At 39.5% G+C, this 12,924-nt stretch overlaps 1 protein-coding gene across 15 annotated transcripts in view; it reads right to left on the bottom strand.

Annotated features, from left to right (window-relative positions):
• Window positions 1–5,275: 5,275 nt before the first annotated feature.
• LOC100649514 (glutamate-gated chloride channel) overlaps window positions 5,276–12,924 on the bottom strand; it is an 85,603-nt gene continuing 77,954 nt past the window's right edge. For 6 of the 15 annotated variants that reach the window (XM_048412688.1, XM_020866740.2, XM_048412693.1 and 3 more), the window contains 3 exons: window positions 11,682–11,732; window positions 6,760–6,885; window positions 5,276–5,650 (listed from right to left, as the gene is read on the bottom strand). In XM_048412688.1, the coding sequence (XP_048268645.1) occupies window positions 5,519–5,650; window positions 6,760–6,885; window positions 11,682–11,732 (309 nt within the window). In that variant the 3' untranslated portion in view covers window positions 5,276–5,518. The remainder of the gene's footprint in view (window positions 5,651–6,759; window positions 6,886–11,681; window positions 11,733–12,924) is intronic. The other 9 variants (XM_048412692.1, XM_048412695.1, XM_020866742.2 and 6 more) reach the window with 3 other exon arrangements.

Genomic DNA, 12,924 nt, shown 5'->3' with positions numbered 1-12,924 from the left:
AACGTGCATAATATGTAATCGTGAACTAGTAATCGATTTACGGTAATTATTAATAACGATCGCAACGGTGAACATTAATTATCATATATAATCACGCGATGTGGCAACGATGATAAAATTCCTCGGTACGATGAATAAAATAGTGACGAATAACGATAAAACCTAACGATATAAGGACATTCATAGAATAGTTGAGCTTGTAATAAATGATAAAATATCGATAAACAGTAACGGTGAAAAGTATTGGATTCAACGATGCGATTATTAATCCTACGCTAAGAGAACTTTTTTTTTTCGAAAATTGCATATACATAATATTCGAATGTATCGATCTGTAATATAATAACACTGATAAGGCTCATCTAATACGGTTTCCTCGTCTTTCAGAACTTGATCACCGTTTCTCCTACTGCTTCGCATCTTTTCGTACACGTGAGACGTGTACACTTTTTTAAACATAGTACAATACATATTCTAATATGCAAAATCAATCGATAAGCGATCACCGATATCGTATATCGAAATATCTATATCATACTTTCGCGTTACATAAAATCCGTGATCTTTGTCCATGCCCTCGATAGATGCAGTGGAAAAGGTACAAAAATAAGAATAGAATCGGATAGACTAGAAAATCGAACAAATATACACGTGGACATTTATGCTATCATAAAAGTCCGATAGTAATCGCTGTTGTTCACTCTTTGTCTTTGTTTGTTTTAACCCTTTTGAGACTGCGTGTAATTTCTCTTTTAAAACTAAAGGCAATAATATAACAATACAGATTACAATTACAGTCAAGTTTGAGAAAACATAATATAATAATAATTTTTAAAATGAGATGCGATAAAAGTTATTTTTAATTTGTAAACTTGAATAACTTTTAGTCAACTGATTACCATTAGTCAATCGTTCGTCTCGTAAGGGTTAAAAAAGTTGCTCGTCATTCTCATTTATTCACCATTCTACTGTACGATCTTCCAGTTCGTCGTTGCCTAAAAAATCAGTTCAACTAACTGTAACTTTTTACCTTGACTAATATTTAATTTCTCATGGATCAATGTGTTTCGATTTGGCTAGTCACAAAGCGCTTGCATTATCGTTTACAAAATGAATCTATTAGACAGACTTTCGACGATATAGTAATGGCTATACATTAAAAATCGGGTAGAACGCGTCGGTAAAAGCTGCCTAAACTCCTGGAAAGGATCAAACTGTCGAACGTGCGTCGATTGGTGTTTAGAGAATTAATCTCGTGAAGTTTGTCGACCACGACGACGAAGCTCAAAATGTATTCGACGATGATTCATCCTTCGTCTCGTGCTTTCCCCTCTATAACAAGATTTTCAACACTGTTTGAACCTGCTGTATCGACCGATGGTAATTATACGTACGAACGAGCTTTCGTTGATTTCATTGTCGAACAGAATACACAAATAAATCATAAATACATTTTGACAAAATAAATAAACTCCCCGCAGAAAATAGATTCGTCTAACCACTCAAATTTTTGCAAGTTGCAACTTAAAATTGTAAATTTGTGAAAAAGAATTCTATTATCTATAATTTTTGCAACTTATCAAATTACCAATGTTACTAGTCGGTAAATTATTCTGCCAGGACGTGCAGGTGTCTTTGATACTTGTCAACGAGGGTGAAGATATAGTTCGACGAAAATAGAATCGCCGAACGAATCGATGCGTAACGAAGGATGAATCCGATGCTATGCGGTCTCGTAGGAGGCATTGCACAAGTGCAGCTAATTATATACGATGCTAAAGATTTAGGATTACGTGTTTTGGTCCGTGGAGTATTATAAACATTAACGACATTAATTCATTAATTAATTTATCAACGCATCCTATCATCTAAACGACTGCTTGTTCACTCACGGCAGATGACAACGCGTATGAAACAGCGATAGGTAGTCAACGATCATCCTTTTTTCATCGACTCGTCGCCAACCTCGGCAAAATTTTCCAACATACGTCATCGTCTCTTTATTCTTTGTCTTTTGTTTGTATCCTTCAGATAAGAAAAGGAGAAGAAAAAAAGAATTTCACCGAGTTTGGACCGAGCGATACTTTCGTACCCCGACAAAATATAATTTCCAACTAGATGAATCGAATCGTTCGTTTCCTTGATCGGCAAATTCGGCCTCTACGCAATATTCGTTGTGTCGATTACTCTTATGCGTCGAATACTCTTAAATCGGCGGTATAATAATAAGAGAAGCTTATTTTCAATTGTTTTTACGATGCCCGTAGACACTTGTAACGTTAACACCTACGATCCTAATTATCGGTAATTGTAATAAATATAGCGATACGGTACAATTACATCGTTCGCATAGTGTCGCTATAAAGTGTCACGTATTATTGGAAAAAAAGCAGCTGTCTCCTCGAACTTTTATTAAACGAACGAACGCCGTTGTCAAACGCCGTACTCGCGTGTACATCGTGATACTTGGCTACGAACGGTCAATCGTAATGTAAAAGATGAAAATCAAAGTCGAGGACAAGGTGAGATGGCGGGTTTGCGATCGATATAATTATACAGAATTGATTTTTGATTATTCTAAACACGTAATAATACGTAATACGTTCTCCTCCTTTTTCTCTCTTTTTTTTTTCCTTCGTCGTTTTCCGTGCAACTTCTCTACACGATTGAGCTTGGTGAAATCGTTAAATTTCTTCTTCCTCTTAATCCTTCGCACGAAGAAAACTTTCTTTTAACGATCGGCTCGCGATTACCTGGAACACGCGAACGACCGCGTACTCGACTAAACTCTGTGAAAGCACGATAGGTGATGGAATACTTTGGTCTGCGGTTAATATTGCTGAAGAATCAAGTGGCACGTACGATTCGAAATCGGTTTAACGATTTTTCGTTCGATGTTTTCCCCGGCCACGTCTCCCTCCTATAATCTCACCGAAACTTCGTAATAAGAATAACGCTTACAAATAGCGGTAACGATATAGTAGCACGATAGTAGCGGTATTTAATAATAGTAATAGTTACTCTTTTGATGATAACGATAGTAATAGTAGTGTGGCAATAGTAATAATAATGACGTTGATGGCGATGGCGATGACAAGGATGACGACGATGATGGCGACGATTGATAATAATAAGAACAATAACAGTAATAATAGTAATTGTATATCTAAAGATGCGCAGATTACTCGAAGAAACATCGAATGTTAACTCTGGAATTATATTCTAAAAATTTCTTTCAGCCGCTTTGCTGTTTCTTCCTCACGAAGTTCATTGTTTCAAAAAGTATCGAGCGGCGTACTTGACCTTTCTTACTCTTTCTACGTTCTTCCTAAATCGTATGTTTCGCGGGCAAAGCATCAGCGTCGCTCGAGCATCGAATATGGGCACTTCGTTAAATCTAAGCTAATCGCAAGCTTTACCCGTATTAAGTTAATTCCTCCCTGTGTGTGTTATCGTTTTGTCGTTAATACGATCATCATTTATCGTCATCGATGAAGTTTTGCTCGTACATTCGAATTTCGTTTAGAACGAAGAGAAATTAAAAAGAAATCCGGAGGATTAATTTGTTCATGGAATTCAATGGGTCAATTTGAATCTGTTCTTTTCTATGTCAAACGAGTCGAAGGTCTCGTAACAAAAACTACCTCTATTCGTGTTTGTCTTTTGCCAAGAAAGCACCGGAGTACTCCTCGATGCGTACGTTAAATATGTTATACATGTTTAATTGGAATTAAAACAGTATGAGAAAGATAGATAAGTAAACATTAATGTTACCAAAAAACGCTTTTAGCAATTACGAAACCAACAAATCTGATACCAGTCGTCGCGACTGGTTTGGTAGTCCTATCGTAACGTTAATTTCTCTTCGATATATCCCAATTTAATTAAACAAAATATTCATCTTCGATCGTATCACAGAGGAATTATACTAAATTAAATCACGAAGTTCTTGACCCCGTAATAACAATTTTTAAAGAACCGACTCGACGATAAAGCAAGACATATTATAGTTCGTTTTACAATACCGATTCTACTTAATTCGTGGTCAGGATAATTTCTGGCTATTAGAATACACTCGTTATTACCTGAAAGTTTCCAAAATTCGACAGGACTCGTTTCTGTTACGACCTCATCAATTCGCTTCGCTTTCTTTGAACTGCACTGATCGTACAGGTAGAATATAAATCGTAAAAGCTATTTATGCGAATGCTACCCTGAATGATCGAGAAAAGGATACATATCGTATTATAAGTATACGTATGTACCTACGGTGAAAAGCTTCGATGAAACGACGATTGATTAACTATATTTATGTGTGTATGTGTAGTGTGTGTGTGTGTGTGTGTGTGTGTGTGTGTGAGAGCGTGCGTGCGTACGTGTGTGTGCACGCGCATGCTTGTACGTGTGTCTGTATATATATCATATATGTATATATATTTTTTTCTTTTTGTACAACGGAATTGTATGCTTCGCAGCCCTGCTTCCTCGATTGAAAGCGAACGTCTTTTTTTAAAGGTCTACGAATATAGAGCTAACTTGCGATCACGTTGATTTTTGCCACGGTATCGTAATCACGATAAAGTACAGAAAAAAGGTCGATATTTAAGTAAAAGGCGAATCACGAGTTAGCGATTTCATGGACGACACTTACATCGACCTTACCTATTTGTAGTGAGATTACAAGTAATAACATTCCTTAATTAAGTAAATTTGATTTCTTTTTTTTCCTTTTTAGCTAGTTTTCAGAAGCATTCTCGAATTAGCGACATCACTATATCCGATAGTAGAAGAAAGATTTTTAAAGAGTGTGTCCGCGTTTTCGTTCTACCTCTCGCTCTCGCTCTCGCTCTCTCTCTCTCTCTCTCTTTCTCTCCCTCCCTTTCATTCGCTTTTTTCTCGCTCTCGTACCCTATTTCTCTTCGTATGTATGCCCTTCGTCGACTATTCACCGGACCCAAGCTTGCTTTTCGCTTTTTCGATAAAGAGTGCTTTTAAGAATTATCACATGTGAGAAAAGATGAGGAAGAGGCGAATCCACCAATTTCTCTTGCTCTCTCCGTTTCTTCCCCCTTCGAAGCCAAAGAAAAGACAACCTAAGACTTCGGCACGATCTTCGCTCGATCACGCGCCGATCGATACCGTTTCGTACGTTATATCGTTAGTAAGTACATTCTTTTTTTTTCCACGGAATACCACCTACGTATAGACGCGATCATTTCTGGTTTCATGCATCGACATCGAAACACACTTTCTCGCGATCCTTTTTCCGACGATGTTTCGCTTCTTCGAGCGACGCAGAGATCGCCGAACACTTTCTTCGACCGTCGAGTTTATCCGACGAGTTCGTCCCTTCCGATTTCGATATACACTTTCCAGATGACCTGCTCCCCTTTGGTTCTCTAGCTTCGACGCTTCTCTTCGACAATTGAAATTCGACTTGAGATAGAGCCACGCCGAGTGACGTGGCCTTCGATGATCAGCGGTGGAATTCTTCTGGACTGTTGCCTCTGGTGTTGGTCTACGAGGTGCCTTTGTAGTGGATGAAGAAAAAGGTGAGGAACATGAAATAGGCGACCGGAAAAGTGATTCTTGCTATCACGTCGATCGTCTTTGCCACTCTTATCGGATGCGGTGGTTCCTTTTTTCTCAGCTGAAACAAAAGGATCGTTAACGATAGGTGTTTCCGGTGCAGAAGAGGATCGTGAAAAGATCTGGTCGCGTATACAGAGTGTGTCTTGAAAACTTTCGAAGAATGTACCAAATTTTGTAATAAGTTCGTTCGCCTTTTGGCGTTACATCTTGACAAATATTAACCAGTCAGCTGTTGCGATCTCTTTGCAAAGTGTGTACCTAAAATGTGTTCCAAAAACTAAGCGACGACGAGTATACTCGTCAAGCACAGAGAATGTACAGCTGTTATGATATATTTATAATTAAGTTGTAGTGAAATGATTATTTTACCTCTTAATTTTGCTACTGACAAGCCTCGTGGTATCGCGAAATTTTGCCATTTCTTCGTGACGAGTATACTCGTCAAGCACAGAGTATGTGTGGCTGTTATAATGTAGAATTAAATTGTAGTGAAATGATTGTTCTATTTTTTAATTTTGCTACTGACAAGGCTCGTGGTATCACGAAATTTTGCCATTTCTTCGTGACGAGTATACTCGTCAACAACAGCTAACTGGTTAAAAGAGTTAGACTTTTCGACTGCAGTGGAGAGAGCAGAGAACAATAAAACATTACCGACCGCTATCGTTTATGGTTGCACCATTTAATGATAGCAATGGGTCAAAATAAAACATTACGAGTTTTTGATAAAAGAATTGTTTGTTTGAGACAAGTTATAAGCAGCAAAGTTATTGGTACATTATTTTATAACGAAGCGTTTTTTAATCATTTTTTTGCGTTTCATTCTTAAAATATACAATCCTTGTAACCATGTTAAAGCGCTACCAAATGATACAAAATTTAATATACTTAGACCTAGCGTTAATTACTACGTAAACGCTGTAATTGATGCAACGGCGTAACGTTTCACCGACGAAAACGTCTTATAATTTCCAAACTAACGATATTTGGTTTCACGTTTATTTTACGACTCCTTTTGCTTATTTTAACGAATACCACATGCTGCTGGAGTTGAATGTAACATATTGGCACACTCTGCATACTTAGAGGATAGGAAATATCGATTGTCGAAATCAGGAAATGGGCTATTTCGATGTTACAGAACAGTAGTACAGTTAATTAACATACCTCGGCTGTGCATCCATTGGTGGTCGTGTGCGTGCAAGGGTTGGGTCCACAATTGGTGCAGGTTACGATCTCGTTCGGTCCTGTCGTAGCTCCGGTCGGTGGACCGCCCTCTCGCTTCTTTTTACCCTGCGACAGGGTCTCCGTAGAAGAAACTTATATTCTCACGATCTTTCGTGTAAACAACGATCCATCCTTCGACCAATTTTTCTATTCCTCTCCTTTTTCCGTTATTCTATCTCCTTTTCTTTTTCTTTCGTTTCGTTTCGTTTCGCTTCGTTTGTCGCAGCAAAGATGACCGATATGTCGACGACGATTACGACTCATTGTTTAAACAACGAAAAGAAGAGAAACCAGTTGCCGTCCAGAATATAATATAAATCAGATATAAATATAAGTCCATTTAACGGATGAACAAGCTCATTTTCGTTGCGAGATCAACGCAAAAGAAATTAATTGCGAAATAATAAGAATTGGAGCAGAATCGCTATTTTAGTCGCATCGTCTTAGGGAAAATTTCGTTAGACGGCCAGCTTTGTTCAGCTTCTATCGATAATCGATCGTTCGAGACGACAAGCACGAGTAAGTTAAGCGTGACGAAGGCTTTGATCAAGATGAACAAGCTTGCACGTAGAGGCGTGAGAAATTTCGAAAGTCTCGCGCGGCACAGACACATCGGCCACCGTCGCTTCTCGTTCGAATCATCGCATCGATTACCAGACTGATACTCGCGCAACGAAACGTCCTTCTTATCGCAAAGCAATCCGATAGTTGGAATGCGTGTTGAGATTAATCGAAAGAAAAGCTCGTACACGTTCCCCCTATTCGTACAAATAGAGCGGGAACAATGTTTGTTAGAAGATAAAAGCGAGAAAATTATCATACGTACGATAACACCTATGGACTGCGAGTTGAATCGGATTCGATCGAACTCTTTCTGTATTAAGTGGGCTGTATTAATAATAAATCGATACTTTTTCTTGCCAACTGTTTTCACTATAAAAAGCAAGCGAGTACCACCACCGAGGCACGCGAGAAATCGTCTCCATCGCAAAGTCACCGTTTCCAGCGAAAACGAACTCTCGACGTACGACTTTGGACGCGTCTCATGTTTTTGATCGAAAAGCGAATCGTTGTTTTCTCTTAACGGTACATCTTGTACGTATATGGATCAATACTTTCGTGCCTCTGCGTATAACTTACGAGTTACATGCCGTATAACATCTACGTATTACACTGTCGCACATCGGACTCGAACTTTTTCCACCTTTTCTACATTATCTTTGCTATTAATTATTTTCTTTTTTTTCTTTTCTTCTTCTTTCTTTCGACAATAAAGTATCTCGATTCCGATGTGAACAACACTCTCTCTTGTAACAACTGTACATATCTAAATCGTTTCGACGATATCTTTTCTCGAGCACAGGTTCTCCGCACGATGAATCGTCAAAGATTTTAACCAAGAATTCCCTTCGCGACTTTCGCGCAGTTTAATGTCTCTCTTCGTTTGCTCTTTACTTTCCTTTCGTTAATTCGTTTCAGCTAATTCTTGTCATTAAACTGGGCGAACGCTACAGCGGATCTCTGTACCGGACAGTTGCGTTTGAGAAAGGTATTTTATGTCAAGCTTATGCTACATGTCAAGCTTCAATCGGGTTAAGTTCAATGGCAAAAAGCGATTGTTCGCGTCACAATCATATTATTAATAATATATATATATTAGAAAAAAATAATAATAATAATATACGGCTGATCATGGTTCAATGTCGATCACGATTAAAAGGAAAGAAAGGTAATGTCGAATAAATAGCAGAGAAATGGTTATGACTCGTCGTTTCGCGTTATTCTTTCATGTTTCTTTCTTTTCAATTACGCGTCGTTCCGATCGTCATGTCTTTACCACGTCGTTGATTCTGCCAGCGAATATATATATATACTTTCGGTATAATGAAAGGGTTTCGGGAAGAGAATGATGAGCCTATTGATAATAGCGGCTAACTATTATTTCATAGTCCGATCGGTTCCTTTCTTATCTTTGCTACGTGACATTTCGATGAGTTTCACTAAAAAGAAAAAAAAAAGGAAGATACTCAAGTGCGACTAAATTTGTTATTGTTTGTTGTCTTTGTTTCGTCGAGTTCTGATGAAAAGTTACGGCCGTTGGTTCGTCAGATGGTAAATATGTTTGTTCGGTTGATGAATGATTTTGCAACGTCGAAGCGATCGAGAAAAATCGTACTTGTTTCCACGTTTTCTAGATTTCTTTTCTTTTCTTCTTCTTTTTCTTTTTTTTCTTTTTTTTTTTAACCTATTTCGTTGAGGTGCAGTCTCGACGAATAAAATACGATCGAATCGTTTCTTGGAAAAGCATCGCTCGCAAATCAAAGGATACAAGCGTATCGTGAAAACTCTGTCGCTACTAATCTAAACTTTCTGCCAAATCAACTCTTTACTCAAGCAAAAGCTTTACGCAGGGTACGTTGAAACTCGTAACGCGTCTAACGTTCTCCGAGTTCTTTTCGGCCCTTCGATCTGCAAGCGATTCGGTGAATGTTCGACTCGAGTAATCGCTTTCACCGGATTACTTTCACGCTCCGTTTCACCGAGCAAACGCGGCACGAGCGATCAAGCGACATCGAAACGTACAGAGGATGGAGCGGTATTACACGCGGGAAGCTTCGTTTCGAACAAGCGCAACGTTAGAAGAAGAAGCGTTAATTGCCCCGATAATATGCAATATACATATATATATCGTGAATCAATTGATAGTTCGTCGAAACTCACGGAAGACAGAGGAGCTTTCACGATCTTGTTACGCGGTGGTAACCGATACGCGCGATTTTCTCTAAAAAACGGAACTGAAGAGTCGTAGTTTCGACAAGGCAACAAGGTATAGTGTGATCGAACAAAGTATCATAGGATGTTTCGTCGTGCTCATGCAAGTTACAATCTTATCCCATGCGATCATGCGTTTCATGCGTAATACGTACAGTTCAAAGTATCCCCGTCGTTGATTCAAAATGCGGATTCATGCATCGCGCACACTCGTTTGGATTTACAAAGGAACGAACATCTGCGAAAATTGCTACATGTCCGTAAGAAGCAAGTTTCGTGGAAGCTTGCGCCGACGCTTGAAAAAATCCGACGATTTTTGTAAATCCAACGAGATGTCGAATATCCCGTTCGAAGAGACATAGGAACTAGCGCGGAAGGGTCTACTAGCACAGATTTCGCCAAGATCAAGCTATTATTTACTTCTACCTTTCGTTATACAGATTGCTCGCCAAATTCATCATCCCTTGTGATCATCGTCGATACATTTGGCCAAAGGTATCTGTGAATTTTGCGGCATTCTGTAAAGCTTCTATGCAGTTTCATCGTTCTATGCAACACACGCAAGTAGTTGATCGTGCACCGTTTCAACTGTACGGAACAACGGCTATGTTTATGCTAGGGATGGGAGGAGAATAGAGAGAATGACAGAGAGACGCAGGAGAAATTTTCTCGTACGTAGTGTTTGTGGGTGGATGGTTGGATGGGAGAGAAGGACCTCGGAGTGTCTAAAGGACGATAGTGTGAGAAATAGAGCAAGAAAGAAGGGACAGAGGCGGAGAAATGGTACCAGCATAGGCGGTAAGAGTACAGTTACCAAAGTAGAGATTGGTGGAGGTGAAGAGAGGCGTTCGTCGACGAACATCGACATTTCCGATTAAAACATACAGCGTGGATTTCCTTCTATCTTGGATTTCTTAATACCTCGGTGATTTTTGCCCGTACGATGAACCGTATCGAAACAGAGTCGCTTACTTGGTTTAGAAAGACGAACATTGCGATCCGATCATTTCGATTTCCTTCCTTCGGAGTCATCTTTTCCGAGTTTCCGAAGATATCGACGTTTTTTTAAAAATGGGACTACGTATTGTTTATACATCGATCGACGCGTCATTTTATTCCTTACGCAAATATATCAACGCGTTTGCGTATTTGAAAATAATTAGTTCGAAGGTGCGTGGCTTTTCATCTTGTTTACACTTATCGTAGGAAAACTAAAAAAAACACGAAGAGCATTTATAGCATTCTCGCGTCTTTCAGACGGCAAGTCCAAGAGACGTACAGTTAAAATATCTTCCATGGTAGATACGCGGAGAGTAAAAGAAGAAACGTATCCAACGATCGGTACAAAAATACGCAATCTCATTTTAAGGAAGATCAACGATCTCGAGAAGTAGAAAAGAACGACTTGGAGGATAAAAGCTCATGAATCGAAATATTTGTCGTTTCGAACCAACCGACTTTATCCCGACCCGATCTTTCGTACCGGTAAAACCATCCAACGTGTTGTACAACCCAAGACAGCGGAACACTCTGTACGCTAATTTTTTCAATTTCTAATTCCTATATATGCATAAAGGTAAAATTTAAATTCATCGGAACACCTCTGCTTGTGAAAAGCTGTTCTATAAAATGCGTAGCGAAGGGAGGCTAGAGAAAGATAAAGGTTCCTCCCGTTCTCTCGAATCCATAGCAGGAGAGAACGAGTGCTCGTGTTACGATGTGTAAGGTATACTCGAGAGTGTCAGGTAGGCGTGTACGTATATGTGGGTCTACGTGGTTCGTCAGGACGCGGTTAAGACCTTGCACGTGCACACCACTTTTTCCTTTGCGGATGGTGATATCACCAACGAAAGAACGAGAAACAGAGAGAAAGAGAAAATATGGAGAAAAAGAAAGGTTACACCGGCGTGGCACGGTTTTGCTCGTATTTCGAGGCAATACGAATTCGAAAGTCGTCTGTTTCGGCGGACTTCGAGACGAGGACAGGTGTCGAACCGTGTCGAATCGACGGCTAAGAAAGTAATCCGTAAGGGTGAAACGCGATAACGCGCGAAGTCGTGACCGCGCCCTAATGCTATGGGGGGTCTTACCAAGGGGCTGGCCAATATTATCCCTATCCTGCTGAGCACCGCTGGGAGCCGCTGTAACATCACAGACACCAAACAAAGAGACTTACTCACCAACATTTCCACCAACCAAATTCTTACTAATCGTGTGTGTGTAACAACGTGTTTGTCTTTCTCTTATCATCGCTTTTCTCTTTATTGTTCGTTCTTTGCTTTCTTTTCTTGTCTTTACTTTTTTTTTTTTTTTTGTTCTGTCGTTTTTACGTTTTTACAGGACGGGGAAGGTATCGTTCGTATCTTTTCTTTTTCTCGGTTTTTCGCTTTTTTTCCTGCTCCTTTTTTGGTATCTCTCTCGTTCTAGTCGTATTTTTTTTTTTTTGTTCTTTCGTAGTTTCTTTCGTTATCGACACGCGATTGCCACGCGACAAAGCTACTCGAGAAGCGTTACTCTTGGATTCTGCGACGTGAGACCTTTACGTTCTTACGATCGAATACCACCGTGTGATTATCGTCGTTCTTCGACGTCCAGTTCTAATCTAATCGATCTATTTTTATTATCTGCCTGTTCGACAGCCTGTTTTATAGCGCTCGCGAAAATCTCTACCGCGACTCAGCTCTCGTTAACCGAATTCTCGTTAGCGCGTTACCCCCTTTCTGTGTTTCTCGTAACCGACCGTTTTTTCGGATAGTTAAAACGATTTAAGATGCACGAGGCTGATCCAAAGATGCCCGTCGTCGTTTACTATCGTCACGTTAGCTTCGTTTCTTCACATCTAGTCCATTTACGATCACGAATCGTCGATCGATTGTATTGTACATGCATGAAACACAAACACAATACGATCTGCCACAGCGGAGTAACAACCCTGGTCATTGAATTTCTCGCGATCCCGACAGAACCGTAAAAATGAAAAGAGGAGGTAATTGGCTGTACGATCGTTGCGACACGGCGATAACTCGTGCGTGTGTATGCGTTACGAACGTATGAATTCGTTTTCGAATCTTTATTGGATCGGATCTTTGTTAAATGGAATCGAGAATCGAATTAGAACGAAATTGATTGCTCTGTACAAAGTTCCGCTAAAGTGCATAACGTCTGTACATAATATACAGTTACATATATTTGAATATATTCGATGATACAGAAAATATTCCTCGTTTTATGTCTGCATTCCGAGTGTACGATTATTCGTTACCCTCATTGTACGTATAAAGCGACTGGCGAATATATTTCAACATCTGCCATTGGAAACTTTTACGAATATAT

The sequence above is a fragment of the Bombus terrestris genome, chromosome 15, assembly GCF_910591885.1.
Source record: "Bombus terrestris chromosome 15, iyBomTerr1.2, whole genome shotgun sequence".
In the NCBI taxonomy this organism is placed as follows: domain Eukaryota; kingdom Metazoa; phylum Arthropoda; class Insecta; order Hymenoptera; family Apidae; genus Bombus; species Bombus terrestris.
Note: the sequence above shows the minus strand (reverse complement) of the source record. Positions and strands in the feature narration are given on the sequence as shown.